We start from the raw sequence: 26,445 nt of genomic DNA, 5'->3' as shown, positions 1-26,445 counted from the left end.
ATGAAACTTGATTCTGTCACCAGATAATCCTATTCTTTGGACGATTTCAGGGAAGGATTAACATGAGAGACAAAGGAGGTAGTACTGGTTGAACACCCACCATGGATCAGATCAGGTACTATTAATATTTGTTATATCATGACATCTTCACAGCCACCTTACAATGTGGTTGTTATCCTTATTCTGCAGAGGAAACGAAGCCCAGAGATGTAAAGTAACTTGTCCCTAACCACCCAGCCAGTCACATTTGGGTCAGTCTGATTCTAGCACCGAGATGCTGCTGGGTCCTGGCCCTCCACTCCATGGCTCCCAGTACCTTCCTAAGAAATCATTCATCCTAAGTGTAAATTATATAATTAATCGTGTGACTATGTGTTTAGTTTCTGCTTCCATATGGACAGGGGTCAGTATTTTTTCAGCAGTGAATCTCCTTTATTAACACTGTACCTAGAACAGAGTAGATATTCAGTGTACATTTATGAAATGATTGAATGAATGAGCAATGCAGTCACTCTCAGGAGAAGGAAAAATAACAGTTCCTTTCACTTGGCTTTTGGGCCAGTGAGTCTGCAAGATGTTAATGAAAAGCAAATGTAGAAAATTAATTCTTTCCATTTTCAGATCCCTGTTGAAGTTAATTCTCATTATTTCTTCAGTTTCTGTGTAAAAATATTTTCTTGCTTTTCACTGAAAAACTATCACTATGTAATTGCTCTTCAGGGTTTTTTCTGTCTATCAAGCTAACACATGTAGGAGTGAATTTTATACAGGCAGTAATTAAATGAGCATAAATTTTTATAAATTTTAAACAGTTGACCTGCATTTTTTAAAAAGTCACAGATCACAAACAAATACGTATTAATAATTACTTTTTAAACTGGCTGTATAAGGGATTTTTTTTAGTGGCCAGGTTTTGAAGTTTACTTTTGATTAATGGATAATCATATAGACCTTCTTTTAGAATATTAAACAAACCTGTCTTAATTATCTGGCCTGTGTCATTCCAAGTGGTTAATGATGCGAGGAAAGCATTTAGAATGGACAGTTACATATAACATTGGCCAGACTCCGCTTTGTCAAAAGATGCACCATGATATAGAAAAGATTTATGAACTCGTTGTGACTTTCAAAAATAAACAAAGTTGAGGTGGTAGTAGAAGACCTATTATCAAGTCCTGAGATTATAGAGAATTCCATTGTTGCTATTAAGAGTTGTCAGGTAATTGTTTATTCTAATGGTTTTTCCATTCACACAGAGGGATAAAGTTGACCTCTGGGTAAACTCTGCTTTCTTTCCTATAATATACTTCTCTGACTTGATTGCTTATGTGAGTGAGTGGGATTCTTTCTCAAACTGATTATTTTAGAATCCAAATTTATAATTCCTTTTTAAGAATCCTACACAACTAAAGTAACCTAAATTCTTTTTTAAAAATTGAGGATTTTAAAGATTTACATTATGGTAAAATAATCTGAGCAGGAGCTGTTTCAGGAAATAAGTTCCATGGGCAAAACCAGCTTCTTGTACTGTCTCTTCCAGACATAGTACAGTAAGTCTTTATCATCTATACTGTGTATGAAGCTGAGAGTGACAAAGACTAATAAAATGACAGACCGTGGGGCGGACTAGCATCTGTTTCAAAGGCTCCAAGGAGTACCCAGCTTAGAGTCTGTTCTTTGGTTTGGGGATTATCTCATTTCCCTAAGGTACTGAACCTAAGACGCTTTTTCTCTAAGCTCCACTGTATCCCCTTCCATCCTGAGGCTCATTGCACCCACCCCCCATTCCCCACCCCTGATCACCACACCCATCCCCACCTGCTTCCTCACCCGGGGCGTGGATCACAGTGAGCCTAAAGTCCCCAGCCACCTGGATTGGCACGGCAACCAGCAGGGACAGCTAGCAGGCAGCAGCCATTATGGGGCTTCTCCTGGGGGAAATGGTGTTCTGCCAGGTGTCTTCCTCTCTTCTTTGTCTGGATTTAGAGCCACAGAGAGAGAGCTGTAAGGGTTCTTCGCCGCTGTTGCTTTGTGGAGATGAAAAGCCTGGAGAGTCTAAGGAACTTGTACAGCACATGCCTCTTTTGAAGCCTAACTTCCAGGCTGCTCTGTCTCTGTTAACCAGAGACCTTCCTCAGAACTGAGCCCCATTCAGCCTGGGAAGTGGTCAATTTCGTGTCCCTGCTTCTTAACCCTATATAATGGGCCCATATAATAAACGCTAGACATAAAGGAGGATGCTCAGAGGCGCATAACTATATGCAACTGAAATAATGCTTAAACTCCATGAATATAAAAGGACTGTTCTTCCTGAAGCCTAAAAAACATACTGGCACTGAGAAAACTCAGCCCTTTTGAGCATAGACACTGGGAAGCAGTCCCTCTAAGCAAGGTTTTCCTTTTCTAGAAGATGAGTCACATGGAAGAGTAATTATCAGGGAATAAAGGAGGTGGTTATTCCCTGATAATTGATAATTGGCTTAGCCATGATGACATTATAACCCAGGACACTGGGCCCAAGACTAGGGGTACACTTTGTTTGACAGCATTGGTGGTTCTTTAGAAGGACAATTGATTCTTCATCAAAAGACTGGACTTTCCCTTAAAAAAAAAAAACTTGTCAGGCAAGTGGACAGATGTGGAGCACAGGAACCTGGAATTCAGGGGCTTGTCCCAGATCCTTCCAACCCCCTCTCAAGTCTAACCATTATCAAGTCCTGGATTCCAGTTTACAGAGATCTGTGACATCCATATGTAAAGTTTTTATTTGAATAACTTGTTTTATTCATTCTCTCCCTGAATATAGCAGTAGCACCTGTTAGCTGCTTGCCCCCTCCTGTACATCCTCCACAGGACCTCTAGGGAGATTCTTATGTAGCACAGATATGCTTATGTCCTAATCCTTCCGCAGCTCCCTGTTAGCTGTGAGGAAAGTCTAGGCTCCCATAGGCTCTGAACCCAGCTTCTCTACCCCAGCACATTCCCTGCCCTGCACCCTGCCCTTCACTCCACTGACCTGCGTAGAGCCGCTCTCTCCCTCTTGCCTCTGGCTAGAACATGCTTCTCCCCTGTGCCCTGAGTGAACCCCCTGTTGGAGGCTTAGAGCAAGTGTCTTCTCCTATGTCAAGTCTTCCCCAGCCTTCACCCCATATCCATCTGGCAGAGCTGAATCTTCCCTTCTCAGCCAGCTGTGGAGCATGTTTAGCCAGCATCAGAGTTCTAAACCTGGCATGCTGCAGTCCATGGGGTTGCAAAGAGTCGGACATGACTGAGTGACTGAACTGACAATTCTTGGCATACCAGGTTTCTGGGTCCAGTGCCACTTGTGGAAAGTGGGGATCATATGTAGTTAATCTCTGTGGGCACAGCTCCCAGGGTTTACTAAGCACTTAGTAGGAGTCAGCAGTATTGGTTGACTAGCTGATTATAGGAGACAGAAATGGAAGACTGAAGACTTAATTCCACTGAAGCCAAGTGCTGGGAGAAAGTGGCATACCTGTGTATTTTATAAATACAAGCTCACAATATGTTCTGGCTGCAGTCCTGACACAGGACTACTTGCCACGGAAGCCTTCTTTTCTTATTGCACACTCCCTATACTGTGTTCTTACCTATCCGAGAAATATGATTGGTCTAGCTGTGACATGTGCACCTGCCTCTGTGTACAGTTCTCCTTACCCCCTGCCTTAGTTACTTGATGAACAAACTGCCTATTTCTTTACATTTTAAATAATGTAGCTTCAGATGGCTTTTAAAGCTACCTTGCCTGGTTTTGTGAGTCTCCAATGTCAATTCTTTTCCTGTGGGCCCTTCATCATTACTAAGTAATTGATCACTTCATCCAATTCAGACCCAGGTTTTCTGAAGTCAAGTGTTGCATTCTTCCTAACACACCATCCAAGCCCTCGTGTTTCTCTTACACCTCCCTGCTCACACCTGAGCTAATGAGCCGTAGTCTTCAGTCAGTGGCTTTCTCCACTCATTGATTCCCTCTTTCATCAAACTGCTAGATGATGGAATACGTCATTTCACCCAAAGGGATGTCAGTCTGGTGGCAAAAACATACTTGTAACTGAGTGATTATATGATAGGGACAAATTGTCATGGAAGCACAAAGGGCAGCTTGAAAAATGAGGAGTTGAGGAAACCTTTCAGGAGGAGGTGACATTTGAGCTGGGTCTTGAAAAGTAAATGGGTGTCCTTAAGGAAGGGAAAAGCATTCTAGGTGGAGGAAGCAATGGAAGTAAAGGCCTAGGGGTGTGAAAAGCATGACAGGTTTGAGAAATTGAGGGTTGCTGTAGCTTAAGCCACCAGATGCTTAAAGGCAGGGGGAAGGAGGCCCCTCTCTCTGAGGGGTTTTCTTCTGAGATGAGGCTTGATGGGAACTGCAAGGGCTCCCTCCAGGCGTTCCCAAGGTCTGCTCTGCCCCACAGGTGCTCCCAGGGCTGAGCGAGGTTCCCAGGGCTGTGGCCAATCCCACCCACTCCCCACTGCTGAGGCGGGTGGTGTCCCAGAAGGAGAGAGGCAGGGAGGAAGCAGATAAGAAAGACAGCTTCTGTTTAGACACAAATATCTTGGTAATCAGCACAGATGGGATGAGAAATACCAAAAAAAGTACATGACAGTTTAGAGAGAATTTGGTTAAATGTTACATATTTTTAACATACCTGTGTAGAGTTTTTGGAACAAGCACCTGAATCCTTCAGAACCTGATTGGGTTGGGGGTTATGCCTCAACCAAGTGGTGTTTTTATTTCAGAAATGTTCCCTTCCCATCCACAGAAGTATCCTTGTGATTTTTTTTTTTCTCCCACCAAAATAAGGCACAGGATTTGTCTCTGACGCTGTGTCTCCCTATTTGGACGGCAAGCTGTGTAACATATTTCTACCCAGCGTGAAGCTTCTTGGCAGACTCTTGAGGCCACGTTTTGGTGGCTTCAGAGTTATCTTTGGATCTGTCAAAAGTGCTAATGGGCTTTCTGGCCTTCTTTAAGCTCCTCATTTCTATTTTCTTTTTACTTCCATCCTCTCCTAAAAGAAAAATGCATGTAATTCATCAGCAGTTAAGCTTTTGACTGAAATGCTCAGCTGAGGGCCTTGTATTTTGTTTGCGAGAATAGCTCTGCCGTGTCACTCTTCAGAACAAACCCTACCCTGGCTTCATTAGCTCAGCACTCCTCAGTCCACTGGGCAAGAGATACACTTGTTGACCAATTCCGACTGGCTTTCTTGCTTGCTTATTTTGTTTTTCAAGTTTGTTAAGAGGCAAATTGCTGTGGTGGTTAGAGCCAGAGTTTGGGGTTCAGGAAACTTGGTTTGGAAGCTTGGCCCTTTCTAGCTGGGTGACCTTTGGAAGACTATTTAACCTTCCTGAGCCTCAGTTTTCCCATCTATAAAATGGAGATGATAATGCCTTTCTCAGGGTTGTTGAGAAGATTAGAGAGAAAATAGGTAAAGTACCTGTTGTCTGGCACATAAGGATTACTCAGTAAATAGAATAACAGTTTTTAACAAAAACACTTTTTCTTTGGCCATACTTTGATCCTGCATTGTTCTGTCCAAATATAGATTTTTATCCACTATTTTTAGCGGTGTATAAAGAAAAAAAAAAAACAATGGAATTTGAGGAAATTCAGGGAGATAGTGATGGACAAAGAAGCCTGGTGTGCTGTAGTTTATGGGGTCACAAAGGGTCAGACACAACTTAGTGACTGAACAACAGCAACAGTAAAGAAAAAAAGCGCAGATTTAGAGACAAACCTACCCAGGACTGAACAATGCCTTATCCACTTACTGTATGACGTTGGTCAAGTTACTCCTCTGTACCTCTGTCTTCTTATCTGTATATAGAGATGATAATAAAACTTCCCAGGTGGCTCAGTGGTAATGAATCTGCCTCCCAGTGCAGGGGCCGCACAAGATGTGGGTTTGATCCCTGGATCAGAAAGATCTCCTGGAAGAGGAAATGGCAACCCACTCCAGTATTCTTGCCTGGGAAATCCCATGGACAGAGGGGCCTGGCAGGCTAGAGCCCATAGGGTCGCAAAGAGTCAGACATGTCTGGATACACACACACAGAAGAGATATTTGTCCAAGGAGTGGCTTCAAGATGAGTGAAATAATATATGTAAAGCATTGTATGTTGTGGATGTTTAAAAGTATTTAAGAGGGACAGTGTAATATAAGAGAAAGTATATGGGCTATGGTGTTGCATTGGGGTCCAGTAGTAACTCGACCAGTTACTACTCTCTCCCAGACTTAATTTATCTATATGTTGGAAAGAATAATACCTCATTGGATTTTTGTGAAGATTGCTTAAAATTACACCGCCAACAGTACCTGGTCCAGTGCCTGGTATTTGGTAGGTAGTCAGTATGGGGACCTGTTAATTCACACATGCTTTACTTACAAAGGTCAATAGTTAAACTGGTACTCAAATCAAACAATCATAAATCATAAGATAAGTGCCCATTCTTATTCCCAACCCATAATATTGTTGAAAAGCACTTTATGCTATTTTGCATATAAAATCCACCTGGTTTACTTGAATTTATGGGTTATGGATCTTTCATCATTATAAACTGCAACCCCTGGCAATAGTGTTCCTTCCCTCTCCAACCCCCTTCATTTTCAGAGGATTATATTGTATGGCATTGAAAACCCGTAACACTAAAGAAATTAGCATATTCATGTGTATTATTAAAGTCAGGTGGGTATAGAAAGGGTTGCAGAAATGAAACACATTACTTTTTTTTCTGAAATCTGCAGAGTACCAATCTATAGTACTAATTAAAGGAATGAAGCCCAGGCTACAGACAAAAGCTAGTTTAAAACACTGCATTGTCACAACTTGCTGCTGCTTGTCTTCAATGGTTTTTCCCGTCTTTTGAGTGAAATACCTGGAAATTGTAGATCTTGAAAATTGCTTTACTTCCAGCCGAGCCGTTTTAGAGAATGTAAACTGTGGAGATGGGGGACCCCAGCAGTGATGACTGGAGAGGAGCATGCCCGGCCTTTGCGGGGGGAGCCTGTTGGACAAAAAGAGGCTCTATGCCAGAAGCGTTTTGGTCCCTGGGTACTTTCTTTTGCTTACACATATGGCATGGTGCATTGGGAAAGTTCTAGGACCTGGCATTAGAGCTGTGAAGTGAAGTGAAGTCACTCAGTTGTGTCCGACTCTTTGCGACCCCATGGGCTGTAGCCTACCATGCTCCTCTGTCCATGGGATTTTCCAGGCCATAGTCCTAGAGTGGATTGCCGTTTCCTTCCTGTCTTTACCAGTCATTAGGTTTTTTGATCTCGGTACCTCTCTCTTGCCTTGATTTCCTCATTTGTGAGATTGCAGACTTCTTGTCCTGCTCACCTTTCAGAACTGAAAGTGTTGCATGTGACCTCATGTGGTAAACTGTAATCACCATTCAGAGGTGTGGTTGCTCAGACTACTTCATCTCTAAATTCTGTTCCAACTTCACATTTCATGATTTACATGTGACTGAGATCTGGTCTTCCAGGGAGAAAGACTAGGACAGGGGAAGAGGGAAGTATACTTTCTGATTATTAGATTCTGTTAGATACTGTTTCTAATAAGAACAAAGAAAATAAGCCACAAACCTCCCCTTCTTCTTTCTCCTAGAGAAATCTGACAGAATATTTTGTGGCTGTGGATGTAAACAACATGTTACATCTGTATGCCAGTATGCTCTACGAACGCCGGATACTCATCATTTGCAGCAAACTCAGCACTGTGAGTAGACAGTCTTGAAATGGGCTGTTTCATTTTATTTTAATTGAAAGATGTATCAGAAAGATAAAACAAAACTTTAGAAATCATCCACAATCCTCTCAGATAATAACATGTCATTTTTATTAATTATTCATGTCCCTTTACAGTGTCAATGCACATTTTATTTATTCTTGTAGCTTAACAATCAGGTGTAGTTTCCTGTTTGATTGTGTGTGATGAACACTTTAAATATTTCCATATAAGCTTTCATTATTGTCATTTTTTAGATGTCTCTGTCATATTCCATTATACTGATGTGTCATCATTTGCTAAATCTTTCTTCTCTTGAGGGCCATTTAGGTTGTTCATAGTTTAATCCTTTAGTAGGTAACACTGCAGTGAACATCTTTTGGCTTCATTTGACTAATACAATTCATATTCTAAAAATTGGGACCACCAAGTCAAAGGACAGATAGATGCTGTGCCTTATGGATGCCAAATTGCTTCCCAAACAGGCTTTTTTATTGTGGAGGCTGCCAGTTGTGGATGAGTGTACCATTTGCACTGCATCCTTGCCAGAGTTGTATGTGTGCTTGTGGACATGTGCTTTAATTTTCCTAACAAAATAGCATAAAATGGTATTGCAGCTTTGATTTATTTTTAATTTTTTTAGTTAGAAGTAACTGAATATTTTTCATGCATTTTTTTTCCTATTTGCATTTTGTTAATATCTTTTTCCATTTATCTTATAGGGTTCTTGGGTTAAAAATTGGGATGAACTCTTTTTTTATTGTAATAACTTTCACTATATAATACAAATTTTTTCGTATTCTTTTTATGTTAGTTTTTAATTTGCTAAGTATAAGAGTTTGTATTTTTCCCAGTACCTGTTATGAAAATTCTCCAACATAGAAAAATTGAAATCAGTTTGCAGTGAACACCTGCATAATTCCATCTAGATTCTGCCATTTAACAGATTACTATGCTTCCTTTGGCACATATTTATCCATTCCTCATACCATTCTTCAAGCCATCTTATTTTTTGATGTATTTCAAAGTAAATCACAAACATCACTATGCTTCCCCCAAATGCATATGTTTGTTAACTAAAATTTATTGTGTTTACAGTATTTTTTTTTTGAGGTAAAACTTATATAAAGAAATGGACTGTTAGAAAGGGTAAAAAGACCTTGTTGTAGAAATTTCCCTATTGAAGGACCTATGGATAGAATCATAGGCCTCTGATTTACTTATGTGTTTACCTATGAATTCAAGGCACCTAATAAGTGCAAACTAGTGAGACCATTAGAATTTTCCTTATGGCTTCCATTGTAATTTTATTATTTTATTTTTTTGGTATTGTTTGCTTGTCAGGTATGCACAATTTTTTAATTGCCTGTTGGGTGCTAGGCTTATAGCACTAGTAGGTGATAGAAGCATGGCCCTTGCCCTCAAGGGAAAACAGCCCATAATAGACCTCTTCCTTTGTTTTGCACTTTATTTTGGACTGTAAATGTAGTTCATAATCTCAGGGCCTGAACACCAGACTGAGTTTCAGAATGAGAATATTGCCAATCATTACTTCCTGATGAGACTGAATAGATTGAGTACATTTGAAAGAGTCTAGTCCATAACCAGTTACTATTGCTTTGAACTATTAAACTTGAAAGAGTCTAGTCCATAACCAAGTTACTCTTGCTTTGAACTATTAAACTTAAGTGGAACAAAAATAGGACATCATAACAGTGGAATTGAATTCTCTATGATATTATCATAGTATTTTTGATCCCTTAGTATGTGCCAGGCACTGTTCTAAGCCCTTTCCATCTATTAACTCATTTAATTGTCATACAACAGTTTGTAGTATGTTCTGTTATTTCTCAGTCTTAGAGATAAGTAAGAATGTACCTTTTGTGTGATACTGTTTAGATAAATGTAGTGGATTAAACAGGCAGTTATTTCTGCTCCTTCCCAAAACTAAAATGAAATAAAGGAGTAAATTAGCAGGCAAAATGAGCAGATGCAGCAGAAATTTTAGGTATTAAGAAAATTCTTTACTCATTTTATGCCAATATTCAAAAACTAAGGTGAAATGAACAGAAAAATATAATTTACCAAAATTGAATTAAGAAGAAATATAAAAATTGAATTTCCTGTTTCTTCTTAATAAAAATTGAATAGGTCATTTAATTTATAGAAATTTAATCTATATATAAAAAATTTTTTTCCAAGACACTCAGCCCAGATGGTTTTACAAGTATGTTTTATCACAGGTAATTTCAATCTTAGACAAACTTCTTAAGAGTCAAGAAAAAAGAAAGAACACATCCCAGCTTTTCTTGTGACACTTGTATAATTTTGACTTTCAGCTGCCTGAAGAGACACGCACAAAAGAGAACTTATCAGCCAATCTTACTCATTAACATAACTGTAGAAATCTTAATCTAAACAGTAGCAAATACATAACAAATATAATTCATAGTAACTGACTTGATTTTATTCCAGAAATGTAAGCCTGGTAATACTAGAAAATCTATTATTATAACTCACAATGTTAACTTATTGCAAGGGGAAATTCATATGTTGATATGTGAATTTTCAGTAGAGAAAAAGCATGACCATGTTCATGAATAGCAAGACTCATTATATTGAAGGCATCATTTCACTCCAAAATGATGTATATTGTAGATTGCATACATTTCTATTCAAAATCCCAGTAGGATTTTACATAGTACTTGGCAAACTGATTATGAAACTAATGTGGAAAGCCAAAGAAAGAGCCAAGACATATTTGAAGAAAAAGAATTGTTGGTAAAGCTTGCTTTGTGCTTAGTCGCTCAGTCATGTCCAACTCTTTGGGACCCCATAGACTGTAGCTCACCAGGCTCCTCTGTCCATGGGGATTCTCTAGGCAAGAGAATCTCTAGGCAACCCACTTGAGTGGGTTGCCATGCCCTCCTCCAAGGGATCTTCCCAACTCAGGGGTTGAACCCAGGTTTCCCTCATTGCAGGCGGATTCTTTACCATCTGAGCCACCAGGGAAGCCCAAAGCTTGCTTTACCAGACATCAAGACTTTATATGAAGCTATGGTAATTAAGATGCTACTAATGGCATGTGCCTGCGTGCATGCTCAGTCTTGTCAAACTCTTTGTGACCCCATGGACTGTAGCCCAACAGGCTCCTTTGTCCATGGGATTTTGTAGGCAAGAATAATGGAGTGAGTTGTCATTCCCTTCCCCAGGGGATCTTCCCAACCCAGGGACTGAACCCTAGTCTCTTGCATCTCCTGCACTGGCAGGTGGATTTTTTACCACTAGCTGTCACCTGGGGAGTAATGGTGTAGGGATACACAAATAGATTGGTGGAATGGAATAGAAATTGCAGAAACAGATCACATGTGTGTGGGTTCTTCATATACCACAGAGGTAGCATTGTAAAATCTGGGGGAAAGGATGGACTTTTCAATAACTGATTATCCACACAGGAAAGATAATTTATGTCTTACACAACATGCAAAACTGAATTCCAAATAGATCAAGGCAAAATTTTAAAACTGTTAGAAGACAAAATAGGAGTAGATCTGTGATCTTGGAATAGAAATGGATTCAGTTAAATAATTCAAATTATGCATTGTATAAAGAGAAAGATTAAAATTGTGAATTTTTGTCATTAAAAAATACCATTCAAAGAATGGAAAGACAAGTCACAAGCTGAGGTGAGATATTTGCTATATATAAAAGTGACAAAAGATTAATATCTGAAATATATGAAAAACTACACTAAAAAAAAGCAGAAGACAAAACTATCAATAGAAACATTGGCTAAAAGCACAAATGAACATTTCACAGAAAAAACACAAATGGCTAATAAATATACGGAAAGATGCTCAACCACATTAATCGCAGAAAAGCAAATTAAAACTACAGTGATTAAAACACTAGGTTTGCAAAAATTAGGTGTCTGATAAAGCCAAGTGTTATGTTGCAGATGTTCTAGAGAATTTCATGTACTACGCTTTGAAGAGTATGTGGTACAGAAGTATTTGCATATGCCCAAAACTGAGCAGTTCCACTCTTGGGCAGAATTGGTGGGGGGTGGGGGGGACTGTGTGCACATACCTACACACTGTTTTTGATCATGTAATAGTGGGATACATGTGCAGCCGTGTTCATAGCATAGTGTTTTGTTTTGTAAACCCGGCCCCCATAACCATCAACAGAGAACTCATAAATTGTTGCATAGTTGTACAGTAGAATACTGTGTAAGTGAAGATGAACTCCACTATCAATATGATTGGACCTCTCATACAGAATTCTGAGTAAAAGAAACAAGCTACAGAAGAATATCAAATATGATTTCATTAATATAAAGTTCAAGTAAGAAAAACTAAATGTCATATTATTTAAGGATGCATATACAAGGAGGGGGAATGATTAATACAAAATATAGGTAGTAGTTTCCTCAGAGGGAGTGAAAGGAGTACAGTTCGGAAGAGGCGTACATGTGACATCAGAAATATTGTTTTCTGTCTTGAGCTGTGTTAGGGATCAGCAAACATTTTTAAAGGGGCCAATAGTAAATATGGTCTTTGATGCATTTACTGGACTCAAGGGCTTCACAGGTAGCGCTAGTGGTAAAGAACCCGCCTGCCAGTTCAGGAGACATGAGACATGGGTTCGATCCCTGAGTTGGGAAGATCACCTGGAGGAAGAAATGGCAACCCACTCCAGTATCTTTGCCTGGAGAAGCCCATGTACAGAGATGACTAGTGGGCTCCAGCCCATGGGGTCGCAAAGAGTCGGACACAGCTGAAGGGACTTAACATGCGCACAGCACGACCTTGTCGTTTACAGTCAGTAAACTAGTGAGAGTGACTCTTCTAAGAAGCTGTATTTACAAAAATAGAAAGCACACCAAACTTAGCCTTTGGGCTGTAGTTGGCCAACTCTAAACAGCTGCTGGGTTTTGGAGTCTTAATCTTTTCTCTTTTAAATGTTGCTTATATGGTATATGTGCTTTTATATGTGTATATATATTTCAGAATTCTTTAAAAGTTTAAAAAGCAATATTATCCCCATTTTACAGAATGACCCATTCACTCAGAGACAGGGGTTAACTTGCCTAAGGCCACATGGTAGTCATAGAAGAGACAGGCACATAGGTCATTATGATGTAGTGTCAGGGGAAGGGAGGTTTTGGCTTCAGGAATTCTTTGAAAGTTAAAAAGTCATTTTTATCATGAAATTTTACAATACAGAGATAGAGACAAAGTAGTCATTGTATAAACATTAAGAATCAGACTTGCACAAGATTTCGCAGTGGCAGTTCTAGAAATGAGAAGATAGTGAAGCAGTGCCTAAACTTCTAAGGGAAAAATATTTCTTACCTAAAATTCCATCTTTATCTAATGAAAGTGCTCAGGAGAGAGTGGCGCCAGCCCCTTCCACACCTGTCAACCTGTGGTAGCTAGTCCTCCATTCACCTCTGTTGTGGATGAACTGTCCATTCTCTCTAGGGCAGCCGTTCCACTTGTCCACCAGACTTCATTCAGCAAATCGCTTTTGTGGCACTGCCATAGGTACTGGTGACACAGCAGTGAACAAAATAGGCAAAAGTCCCTGTCCTCATATGAAGCTTATGTTCTAGTAGAGTAGATCAGTAAGTGAGGTGGGTTAAAAATGCAGAATAGTAGCTAGTTCTAAGTACAAGGAGTACAATAAAGCAGAGGAGGAGAGTGGATGGCGACTGGTGTGGCAGGGATTGCAGTTTAGATAGATGACCAAGGAGTGCCTCATAGGAAAGCTAATACTGCAGCATCCTTCTTGTCACCTTACGGAATTCCTCCAGCATTGAGCTTTCTCTCTCCTGCATCTTTTTTTTTTTTTTTTTTTTCTTTACTGGTACAGTCTTAAGTACTTACTAGCACAGTATAGTGTCTCCCAAACTTCAAAACAAAACATCCTTAAACACATCCCTTTTATCCCATTTCTTTTCTTCCTTTTAGAATAAAATTCCTCAAGAGAGTTACTTCTGTTTACTGTCTAATTCCGCTCCTCTCATTCTCTCCTCTGTCTTGTGTTGTGATTTAGCCCCTACCTCCACTGAAACAGCTTCTGTTTGGTCACCAATGACCTCATGTCAAATAAAATGAGTTGCGAAACTCCTAGAACAGTCTGGCATAAGATATATGTATATGTTTTTGATAAATTATTAATATCTATAATGGGAAGTCAAAGATTAATGTTTAAAAATTTAAATTAAATACTTTTTAAAAATAAGGAGATAAATATTGTGTTGAATGTGATTACTTTTGATTAAGGGTAAGGGATATCATGAGACGGGCTGCTATTTGTCAGTAGTATAAGCCTTTAACACTTTTTGTTTCGTTTTTCAGGCTATAAACACATTACTTTGGCTTAAAAACTTTTAAACAGACAGTTGATTCTTAACTGAGTTCTAAGTTTTACTAATTGATGGTGGATATCTCTTTAGGGAAGGAGAAGGTCTTCTTTTACCTCATAGGGGATCAGCAACATCCTGATCTGTTTTGTGTTGTTTCTCTGGGGATAAGTAACTGAGTAGACATCCCTTTTATCCAAGCCTTTGCTGCTACTGCTAAGTTGCTTCAGTCATGTCCAACTCTGTGCGACCCCATAGACGGCAGCCCACCAGGCTCCTCCGTCCCTGGGAGTTTCCAGGCAAGAGAACTGGAGTGGTTTGCCAATGCCTTCTCTGAGCCTTTGGACCTCTTCAATTTTAGAGTTTAAAAGCTTTCTAATTGTTGCCTTTTACTTGCTCAATACTGACTTTTTATTATCTTTTTGATGAAGGAAAATGCAAAGAATACTGTAGCCTGAAGTTTTTGATGACCCTCTCTTGACAGATCCAGATGTGGCCTGCCATACCTTGACAAACCACATTTTTCTCAATTTTGTTTCATACAGATGTAGGCTTGATGCTTCTCAGAGCCATCAAGCATCTGAAAGATAAAAGCTGTTGAACATCCCAGAGGGCCATGTTTCATAAAACTGACTGTGTGTCAATAGAGACAAACCCAGCCATGTTTAGTTCAGAGTCAGGTAATATTCATTTCAGGCTTTCTCGGTCAATAATGTTGTGATATTCTGTGTAAGAAAAATGTTAACTTTTTGTTCTTTTTGTGCAGTGTATATTGATTGTTTTCCTTTATAAATGATAAATAGGGAAGATTTAACTACATCTTGTTCTCTAATGTAAATGCTTCAGTGAGATTTCTTCTAGCACAAAGGCCCCATTTTTCTTCCAGATTTTCATATCTGAGTTGAACTGAGATTGTTTTTTGGTAACTCTTGTGGATAGCAAGTAGGTCTAAAATAAGGCCTTTATAGAAATAATATCATCTAATTGCAACAGAAGTCCTAGAAGAGCAGTATTATCCCCACTTTACAGAATGATCTGTCCACTCAGAGAGATGGGTTCTCTTGCCCAAGGTTATGCCCTAGTCATAGAAGAAAAGGATATGCAGGTGGGTCATTATGATGCTGTGTCTGGGGAAGGGAGGCTTTGGCTTCAGAAAAGGGAGAAACAACCAGGAATTACACAGATGAATCTTGGCCCCTTCAGAGTGCTTGCTGTGAGGACCAGGTTATGTTTATTGGGTGTCACCTCTCAAACAAACATCAGAACCCTTGTGTGGGGACTGTCACAAGAACCAGAGGCACGCTCTTAAGAATATCTGTCACACTTAAGAGATGCTTTTTCAAACAAGTTCTTAGGAAGGAAGTACAATTTGGTGGCAAGGCTGTTACCTAATTAATTGAGCCTCCACACCTAATTATTTGTGTGATACCCACAACTATGAAAAGAATGACTATTTTTCTAATAGTATGTTATGTCATTTAATCACTCAGTCGTGTCTGACTCTGTGACCCCATGGACTATAGCCCACCAGGCTCCCTGTCCATGAAATTTTCTAGGCAAGCATACTGGAGTGGGTTGCTGTTTCCTTCTCCAAGTATACCATGTAGAGAAGGAAAAAAAAAAGAAGCCCAGTATCTCTCCCTGTCAATTTCTTCCTATTAGTCCCAGAAAATGTGTCTTGGGCAGGACTTGATGGCCTGGAGAGTGGTGGGTGATATTTCTTTTTCCCCCCAGCACCCTCAGTTGTGGCCTTAGTAGACACTTCAGTGTTGGTGTGAAGGGTTGGGGAACTTCCCAACCTTGCTCCAGTCCTGTCCTATCCACTTCCATCCACAGCATCCACTGTTTTAGCACCACCTGGTCTTGTGACCTAAGAAGAGTCAGTTTGTGGACTAGGGAATTTTTCAGATCTTAGCTTCATCTTTACTTCTTTCCTGATCAGATCTACCTGGTCATGACTACCCTGACTTGTAGAGTGGGCTATGTCCCTAAATGATGTGTATAAAGCTTTTCTAGCTCTTCTGGGCTAGAAATAACTAATCCTGTTTGCTTATCTGGAGCCCTTGAAGCCTAGATGAGAGTGGCAGTTTAAGGTTTGAAATACTGGACCAGAGCCAGAGCCTCTTTGCCTGCATACTCCACTCTGCATGTTCCAGCCATCAGAACAAACTGCATTATTTTGTTTCAAACTGTGCTCAAGGGAAGCCAAGACCTTGTAACTGGAAACTTACCAAACAGAGAATTCTAAGACTAAATTTAGTGTTCCATTTAAAAAAATAAAATAAATTGAACATTTTGTTTGTTCATCTTTTATATGTTAAAAGAGAGATTAACCTAGTTCACACTAACAACCTAAGAAGAGTATTCAAAGAAGTGAGAAGAAAACTAATCCCTTTTGGTGAAGAGGGAAATCCTTAACAAAATGTAATGAAGTGGCATGAAATACAGACTCTGCAGCCAAACTTTCAAATAGCATAGCCTCTCTAATCTCCATCACATAAAATTTTATTGTGGCTCAGAGAATATTAAAAACTGTTAGAAATAAATGAAAGGAACTTCCATTGGCAGGAAATAGAAAAGATTGGTATGTTTTATTTATGTGGTTTTTCTCTGGTCTTTAAATGTAAATACACTTAGCTGCTTTTTGAACCAGGTTCTTCATTTATTATGTGCGAGTTCCTTTTCTCTTGTTCATGTTAGACTATAAGAATGAAGAACATTGATGTTATAGAGGATGTATAAGCTATATAATATATAGAGTAACAACAGTTTAATTTGCAGTACTTTAAATATTGCTGTGACTTCAACCCGTCATGGTCTCCCTACTAGTTCTTACCTTCCTCTCCTGCCCTTCTTGTTTTAACACATTGAACACATGTTTTGGACTAGACAGAGGATTCAGATTGTTAGTGATTCCCAAATGCTGATCCCTGAGTTAGTTGTGTTAGAAATCACTCAGCTTATTAAAAATTTAAGTTCTCAGCTACAAAAAGGAATGCATTTGAGTCAGTTCTAATGAGGTGGATGAACCTGGAGCCTATTATACAGGGTGAAATAAGTTGAAAAGAAAGACAAATACTATATATTAACGCATATATATGGAATTTAGAAAGACGATACCAGTGATCCTACATGCAGGGCAGCAAAGGACACACAGATGTAAAGAACAAACTTTTGGACTCAGAGGGAGAAGGAGAGCAGGGGATGATTTGAGACAATAGCATTGAAACATGTACATTACCATATGGAAAATAGATGACCAGTGCAAGTTTGATGCATGAAGCAAGGCACTCAAAGCCAGTGCTCTGGGACAACTGCAGAGGAATAGGGTAAGGAGGGAGGTGGGAGGGGGATTCAGGATGGGGTGGGACAAATGTATACCTGTGGCTGATTCATGTTGATGTATGGCTAAAATCATCACAATGTTGTAAACTAATTATTCTCCAATTTAAATAAATTAAAAATAATAATAAAAATTTAAGTTCTTGGGTACCACCTCTAGACATTCTAATTCAAAAAGTCTAAGATGAGACTGTGGAATGTCTATTTTTTTAAAGTTTCCCAAATTACTGATACATAACCAGATTCAGGACCAGTTCTCTAAGACAGTATTTATTCTTTGATTATTTTGCATCAGTAGAGTCCTTTTCATCTTGAGACTATATAATAAAGGCTGATTAAGTTTGTTTAGAAAGCATTTCTGAGTACTGCTACTGCTGTTAAGTTGCTTCAGTCGTGTCCTACTCTGCAACCCCATAGACAGCAGCGCACCAGGCTCCGCCATCCCTGGGATTCTCCAGGCAAGAATACTGGAGTGGGCTGCCATTTACTTCTCCAATGCATGCATGCATGCTAAGTCGCTTCAGTAGTGTCCGACTCTGTGCGACCCTATGGACAGCAGCTCACCAGCCTCCTCCGTCCACAGGATTCTCTAAGCAAGAATACTGGAGTGGGTTGCCATTTCCTTCTCCATTTGTGAGTACAGATTAGCACTAAAAAATTATTTCCATATTTCTGAAAGAGCTCTGAGTCTGTGGGGTCGCACAGAGTCAGACACGACTGAAGCAACTTAGCAGCAACAGTCTAGAACAGGAAAGAGCTAAGAGTAATTTAATCTCTCAGTACTGTTGGGTGCTGATGTAGTCTACTAGGGTAGTTTTAGATAAATCTGTATAAATGGATCTAGAGAGGTGATGTTTCTTTTCAGCCATTGCATTGAGAACATTGGCAGAGTATCTTGTGTATTATTTTAGTGGTGTAGTCAGTTTGTGAAATAAATTGTTATGTTCCTTAATGGCAGTCCACTCCAGCACTCTTGCCTGGAAAATCCCATGGACGGAGGAGCCTGATAGGCTACAGTCCATGGGGTTACAAAGAGTCGGACACGACTGAGCGACTTCACTTCACTTTCACTAGATTATAGGATTGATAACTTTTTTGTATGACTCTTTTAAGAATCAGATCTCTACCAAAGAGCACCAAGAGGTGATATTCAAGTCAGTTCAGTTCAGTTCAGTCGCTCAGTCGTGTCCGACTCTTTGCAACCCCATGAATCGCAACACGCCAGGCCTCCCTGTCCATCACCAACTCCTGGAGTTCACTCACACTCACGTCCATCGAGTCAGTGATGCCATCCAGCCATCTCATCCTCTGTTGTCCCCTTTTCCTCCTGCCCCCAATCCCTCCCAGCGTCAGAGTCTTTTCCAATGAGTCAGTGCTTCACATGAGGTGGCCAAAGTACTGGAGTTTCAGCTTTAGCATCATTCCTTCCAAAGAACACCCAGGACTGATCTCCTTTAGAATGGACTGGTTGGATCTCCTTGCAGTCCAAGGGACTCTCAAGAGTCTTCTCCAACACCACAGTTCAAAAGCATCAATTCTTTGGCGCTCAGCTTTCTTCACAGTCCAACTCTCACATCCATACATGACCACTGGAAAAACCGTAGCCTTGACTAGACGAACCTTTGTTGGCAAAGTAATGTCTCTGCTTTTTAATATGCTATCTAGGTTGGTCATAACTTTCCTTCCAAGTCACTGACATCTTAATATACTTGAAAAAGCCCTAATGGCACTCACATTGGCAGACATCTGTGTGGAGTTTGTTAACACAATTGGAGCACCTACTTTGTGGTCAGAAGTCAAGAACTCAATTTTTTTTTTTATTTCTGCAAGCTGAAAGCATGGTCACTGATGAGCAAATGAAGTATGATGTGAGGTTAGACTTATCATTAGGAGTTCATATAGACCTTGTGAAAATTCATGTATTTTCTCTTGTGCTGTCTTGATATCTATGTGTTTTCCCTGCTAGATGATTCAGACAGCCCTGCTTCTGCTAGCTTTTCCCAAGAAAAAGGACAAGAGGAGGAGAGAGCACCAGGCTTCAAGTCAAGATGGTTTTTTTGAAGTTCTTCCTGTGTAACTTGATTCTCCCTAGCCATGTTGCCCCGGGAAACTTAATCTTTTCAGTAAAAAGAGGGTAGTGTTAATACTCCCCTCAGAGTTTTTCAGAGATATGAAAGCCAGTAGCCCATTGCTGGACACATACTACTCATTTAGTAAATGTTGACTCTGAATCCTACTTTTTTGGGGCAATAAACTGATTGACTTTCTGAAGCAAAGAAGGCAATAGAGATCCTGGAAGAGCTCTGAAGATTTAATTAGTACAACTGGTGAGAGTAGATGGTGAATGAATCCAAGCAACAGAATAGTCATGGCAACTCGTATGAGATTTTCCATATCCACCCACTTCTCACTAGTCACATAGTCATTGACTAAATTGTCATTTCCTGTTCAAATCTCCACAGGCATTACTGCGTAGAGCTGGAGTGGCCTAAGAAACTGCTGTGTTCATTTGACCCAGCATTACCACCAGAGCAGACTCCCAGGGAGGAAGACTAACTGCTTCCTGTCTTCATCCTTCCAGGTTCTGCCCTCCTGCCTCTCTCTCTCTCTTTCTCTGGCTGGCAGGCCTGATTCTTGCCCCAGGCAGAATTAAAGATTCCTTCTTTATATGCTAGCACACTTGAACCTCTGTTATAGTACCTCTTTCATAATGCTTTTGTGTTGAAGTTGATTGTGTGCATTTTGATCTTTTTCTCTCTATTTTGAATTGCTTAAGGGCATGGTGTGTACACATAGTGTATACTCAGTAATTGTCGATTTAATTCAGATCGTATCACAGAAGCAGTTTCCTGTGAGCTAAGAGCACAAACTCTGGAGCTCATCTCCCTAAGTTTATAGCCTACTTCTGCCACTACTGTGACCTTACACAAGATCACACAATATCCAAGACCTTGACATCTAGGAATCTTAATTTCCTCATCTATAAATGAGAACAATAATGCTACCTACTTTATAGGGCTACTGCTGCTGCTGCTAAGTTGCTTCAGTCGTGTCTGACTCTGTGTGACTCCATAGACGGCAACCCACCAGGCTCCCCTGTCCCTGGGATTCTCCAGGCAAGAACACTGGAGTGGGTTGCCATTTCCTTCGCCAATGCATGCAAGTGAAAAGTGAAAGTGAAGTCGCTCAGTCGTGTCCGACTCTGTGCGATCCCATGGACTGCAGCCTACCAGGCCCTCCGTCCATGGGATTTTCCAGGCAAGAGTACTGGAGTGGGGTGCCATTGCCTTCTCCTTATAGGACTACAGTGAAGATTAAATGAGTTACATTGTATATGTGAAGCACTTAGAACAGTGCTTGGCAGATAGTAAATGCTGAGTAAGTGGTCACTGTGATATCTGGTCATAGCTTCAATCTTTCTGAATTCAGTGTTACTTTTCTGAGATTGAATTTATCTGACAAAACTATACAGGGGGAGTTTTTTTTTTTTTTTTTTCTCCCTGTGCCTTCAAATCTAGTAACTCCTACTACCTCAAGTTTTCTTAGTTTCTTTTTCACATATGGGATGACTGATAGCTAGGTATTGATGATTCTGTGTTCAATTATGCTTCCTTTCTTTTAAAAAATGTGATTCTTTATTAAAGCAGTAAATTAGCTAAATACAAATTATGACCTTAGGAATATTTTCAAAGAAATATAAATATTCACTTATGCTAGACTTGAGGTGGAAAATAGATTTTTTTTTCTTGAGTGCCAGCTGGAACTCACTGACAATGGTTGCACCTTTGCAGGGATCTGCAGGGCATGTCCTGACTCCAGGATCAATTACACTGTCACAGGCACAGAATGGAGAAGTGGCTGTCCATGAATTAAAATGAATTGTTATCAGTCCCAATGTAATTTTATCTTTTGTCTCTATCATCTTACAAAAAAGTCTGCAGTTTCCTCACGTGTGATGCTGCAGGCTTATTTACACGTAGTTTGTAATACCACAGAGTCTGCCTCTGCTTTGGTAGCTAAAACTTTTCTCTGATGGTTTTAATTGCTTTGATGTTTTGAAGTGTCAGATCTTGGTGTGAAACTTGTTGCTCTGGTTAATAATTTACTCGGATCACTCTAGTTAGTAAGTAGCTTTAAGAACAAAGAGGGGAGGGCGGGAAGAGACACGATTGAGTAGGCAAGTGATTGCCTGGGAAAGCTTGCTCCTGGTCTGGATGATCTTTCTCTTAGTGGAAGGCTCTCAACTTGACTCCATGGTGCTATGTTGGTTTTTGTGGAAGTTTTCCCCTTCCCTTTCCCCAGAGAATAGTGGAGAAGCAAGCGGTAAGATGGGTTCCACCCAACTGAAAGAAAAACTATTTGAAGAAAGATTGACCTTCCAACCCCACAAAAACACACACACACACACACACACACACACACAAACAAAAACTGAAGCATTGAATTTGACTTCTAAGAAAAGCAGAACATTCTTTACTCTTTTCCTTCTTTCTGCTCGCATGCCCAGTTTCTGTCTAGAATAGCTGAAGGCCTTTAATTTCTTAGGTTTTCTAAATTCTCTTTCTCCTAAAGCATCTTGGATAGTTTCTTGAAAACTCAACTCTTCCCTCACTAACTATAGGAAATACAATTGAGCCATTTATAATTAAAGGTTTTTCTGATACTCTTCGAAGGTTTGAGTACATTAACTTTCAGAGTCCCCGAAGGTTTTACTTAAGACTTTTTGCTGATCTTATAGTGGGTTTTACATGTGAGAGTAAAATAAAAATCAAAACACTGTTTGAATCACATTGTCTGAATCACTGCACCATTTACTTCCTTATGACTTGAAGGGTGCCTTATAATTAAATAGAAGAATCTAGTTCTCAAATTGAGAAAGCTAACAACTTTTGTAAGATTCATACAGTTTTGTACAGTTGTTTTACATAAGATTATTCTTGGCTGAAATAAGTAGACTGAAAAATGACCCGTCTTTAAGGTTAATAATCTGATATTCTTTCTATATGCGTTTTATCAGTTTCCTGATGTTAGGGTTCAGAGAAGAAATCCAGATGCCTCTAACCCTGTGATGAAGCCGGTGTCAGTTTAATCTTTTAACATTCTGAGTTCTTGTATTTGAAGAATGACTCTGACCATCTGATGATCTGATTTTTTTTCCTTTTTTTCAACTTTTGAAACTTGAAATCTCAATATCTTTTCAGAATTTAGCTTCTATTATGATATATTAGGCAGTTTCTTAAATGCGTGATAATCTTGTCTACCATTCCTCATGATGTTAAGGTGGAGGCATTCTAACATTCCCCAAACACTTACTCAGCACCTGCTCTGTGTTAAGCATAGTTAGAGATAAAGAGAGGATCAAATGTGGTCTCTGTCCTTAAGGAACTCACATCTTTAGTCTCATGCCCCTGGTCTCCTAAGATTATCTACCTCTGAGACCTTTAGAGTGTCAAGGGCCAAGCATGGAGGAAGGCTGTACCCTCCACAGTCAGGAGATGGAGATGAGGTGATTGAAAGGTGGTGCTTCCCGGAGACCACATGAATCTCAGGTGCGCCCATGATTGCAGAGATGAGAGAGCAAGACCAACTTTGAGACAGTCTGTTGTCCTTGTACTTAGTATGGTTGAGGAAAGTGAACTGGGGCAGAGGAGAAACATTCTTTATGTCAAAGGGTAAGCAGTTCCTCTAGATCAAAGTTGTCAAAACTGAAAGTGGGGACAGGGATCATGTAATCTAACCTCTTGTTTTCTATATTGAGACCCAGGAGTGGAAATGACTTGCTCAGATCAAAAAGAGATTTAGTGGATACTCCATGAAAATGTGTGAAAGCCAGACTTTCCAGTAGGACTTTCCAGTGCCCAAATGGGAATGTAAACCTTTCCCTTTAACACTTGTTACTTCATTCTCTAGAATTTCCTATGGATTAAAGATACTACACTACCTTACTTAAATGTAACTTATCCTCAGGAAATGATCAGCTGTGTTTGTTTTTAAAATCATTTTCTGTTGATTGGTATTTTGCTTTAGATATTTGATCATCTAACAGCATGGCAAATTCTACATAATTTGGCCATGCCAACAGGGACAATATGTCACCCAGTTCAGAATCCTGAGCCTGGTGTATTGGCACAGTATAGACACTCAAAACATTTGTAGTTAACTTTTGTGTTGTGGAGGTGCCTATTATAGTCTGACAGACCTGGAAATGTCTCTTACTACAGAGTCCTATCTGTCACTTACAAGCTGTGTGGCCTTGGGCAAGTCATTTCACCTGTGAAACTGTTTTCTTATCTGTGAAGTATGGTGTTGAATACATATGTGTACACACACACACACACACACACACACACACACACAAACTCCTACCTCTAAAACAGTATTTTGCAAGATCCTAAACACCCAGAGGCTTCCCTGGTGGCTCAGTGGTAAGGAATCTGCCTGCCAGTGCCTGCAATGCAGGAGACGTGGGTTCGATCCCTGGGTCAGGAAGATCCCCTGGAGAAGGGCATGGCAACCCACTCCAGTATTCTTGCCTGGGAAATCCCATGGACAGAGGAGCCTGGTGGGCTACAGTCCGTGGGATCGTGAAGAGTCAGACACGACTTAGCGACTGAACAACAACAACAAACCCCCAGGTGGCGCTAGTGGTAAAGAACCCGCCTGCCAATGCAGGAGCTGTAAGAGAGGAGGGTTTGATGCCTGGGTCAGGAAGATACCCTGGTGTAGGAAATGCCAACCCGCTGCAGTATTCTTGCCTGAAATATCCCATGGACAGAGGATCCTGGTGGGCTATAATCCATAGGGTCGCAAAGAGTTGGACACAACTGAAGTACTAAAGTGACTTAATACGTAAACCCCTGGCAGGGTGCCTGGCACATACACTGTTGAGATTCCTTTTTTTCCTTAATGAAGGTCTCTTTACTTTTATTCCATGTTAAATTGCAGGATTCTCTTAGGAATCAGTTGGATTGGTATCTAAGATTGTGACAATCTGGGTATTATCCCTAAGAAATACCTCAAATTAAAAAAAAAAAATGTGTCTCTGATCTTTCAAACCCTATCCTTGATTGCTCTTCATTCGTGTCCTACCTCCACTGCCTCTCCTTTCTCTCCCTTTGCCTCAAAGGAAACTATGCAGCCAAAAAGAAAGCTCCAAAATCAGACTGACCTTGTGCACCTTTAATTGAGGACAGAATTTGCTAAAAGTGCGTCCAAAAACCCACCAGTGGTTTACTTTACAATTTGTGTCCTGGCTAGACTAGCTGTTGGCTGTGTAATTTGTCTAGTTTTGTCTGGAGTCTTAGACTATTCAGCTGCTTTAGGGCAAAATCTTTTGGGGTGTCATTAAATGGGATTGATAATTGGCTTCTGATGAATATTCATTGTGACTAATGACTTTGGGCAAATTTTACACATACTATCTTTCTATTCTCCCACTGAGTGAGATTTTGATAGGATCATTTTCCTCAACTTGCACTTCAATTAAATATTCACAATACCCCCTTGTTGATGACAATCCAAATTATATACTTTCATTACTTTTAAATTTTGTATTCTGTTCTGTAAGGAATGAGCATAGTCCTTTAGGACTCTTATTTTTTTTTAATAGGGTTGGTTTTAGAGGTTTGTTTTTTTTAAAGTAAGTGGCTAATGATAATGTATGGAATATATATTATTTCTGATTAAGCAAAGATGTATCATAATGCTTTTCTGTGGTCCAAGTAGCCATTATTTCTAAGAAATGATACACATTGTGTGTGTCATTTAGTATTTTGGAAAAGAGCCAAAGAACTCTTTGTTTGTTTGTTTGTTTTTTAACCAAATGGGTAAGAGCATTTTATTATAGCTGCAGAGATTTGGCACTGAGAAAATCTCCCAGTGAAAATGATGATCAGACATCTTAAGTCTGATTTTTAGGAAGGATAAGTAATTTTAAAACCTTGTAATTTAGCTTTCTAGGTTTTTTTGTTTTTTTTTTTTAGGCTAAAGAGACATGAAAAGGACATTGGCTGAAGATAAGATCCGTGCCACTGTGTTGCTTGAAATAGGATTTAGACTCAAACCAATTTAAACTAAAAAGAGGCTGGTATTCAAGTTCTGTCTTAACCAGGAACATTCTATTAAAAGACTTTTTCAAAGAGAATTACTGGTGAATACACGTGATGATGATACCTTGTATCTGGGTGGCACCATACAGATTTTTAAGTGCTTTTATTTATTTGGTGTTTTGTAGAGTTACAGAGTAGGCATATTATTAAATAAATGGATGGATGAATCCATTGACTTGATTTTCCAAAAGTAGTGTATTTGTATCTCTAAGCTTACTGTTCGGAAAAGGCAGTGGCACCCCACTCCAGTGCTCTTGCCTGGAGGATTCCGTGGACGGAGGAGCCTGGTAGGCTGCAGTCCATGGGATCACTGAGAGTCGGACACGACTGAGTGACTTCACTTTCACTTTTCACTTTCATGCATTGGAGAAGGAAATGGCAACCCACTCCAGTGTTCTTGCCTGGAGAATCCCAGGGACAGCAGAGCCTGGTGGGCTGCCGCCTATGGGGTCGCACAGAGTCAGACACGACTGAAGCAACTTAGCAGCAGCAAGCTTACTGTTATTATTTTGGAATTTGAGTCTTAAACCCTATTCTCCGAGACTCATGAAAATGGTGGTCAAGGAGCATGAAAAACCAAGCCACTGGCTGTCTTTATGAGTATATTCTAAGTGGGAATTGTTTTTTGTTTATTCAATAAATATTGCATTACCTAGCACATAAACGTGTATATATGTGTAATTTATTGTGCCACTGAGCATAAGAGAGACAGGGTCCTTCTGCCCTTTACAGTGAGAGGACAAACTCACACAGTTATAATCCCATGAATAAAGGAGACACATGCCCAGTGGAGCCATGCAAAGCTTTGCAGAAAAAGATAGTGAACAGACTCTAGGGTCATGGATCTGGGCTTGCGAGAATACAGAGGGCAAG

The 26,445-nt window shown here is 39.9% G+C and overlaps 1 protein-coding gene across 9 annotated transcripts in view; it reads left to right on the top strand.

The window, feature by feature from the left end:
• The window catches only part of DENND1A (DENN domain containing 1A), a 527,315-nt gene that overhangs the window by 273,565 nt on the left and 227,305 nt on the right, over positions 1-26,445 (top strand). For all 9 annotated transcript variants that reach the window (XM_044926324.2, XM_044926331.2, XM_044926328.2 and 6 more), the window contains one exon: positions 7,633-7,743. In XM_044926324.2, the coding sequence (XP_044782259.1) occupies positions 7,633-7,743 (111 nt within the window). The remainder of the gene's footprint in view (positions 1-7,632; positions 7,744-26,445) is intronic.

This window comes from Bubalus bubalis, chromosome 12 (genome assembly GCF_019923935.1).
Source record: "Bubalus bubalis isolate 160015118507 breed Murrah chromosome 12, NDDB_SH_1, whole genome shotgun sequence".
In the NCBI taxonomy this organism is placed as follows: Eukaryota; Metazoa; Chordata; class Mammalia; order Artiodactyla; family Bovidae; genus Bubalus; species Bubalus bubalis.
Note: the sequence above shows the minus strand (reverse complement) of the source record. Positions and strands in the feature narration are given on the sequence as shown.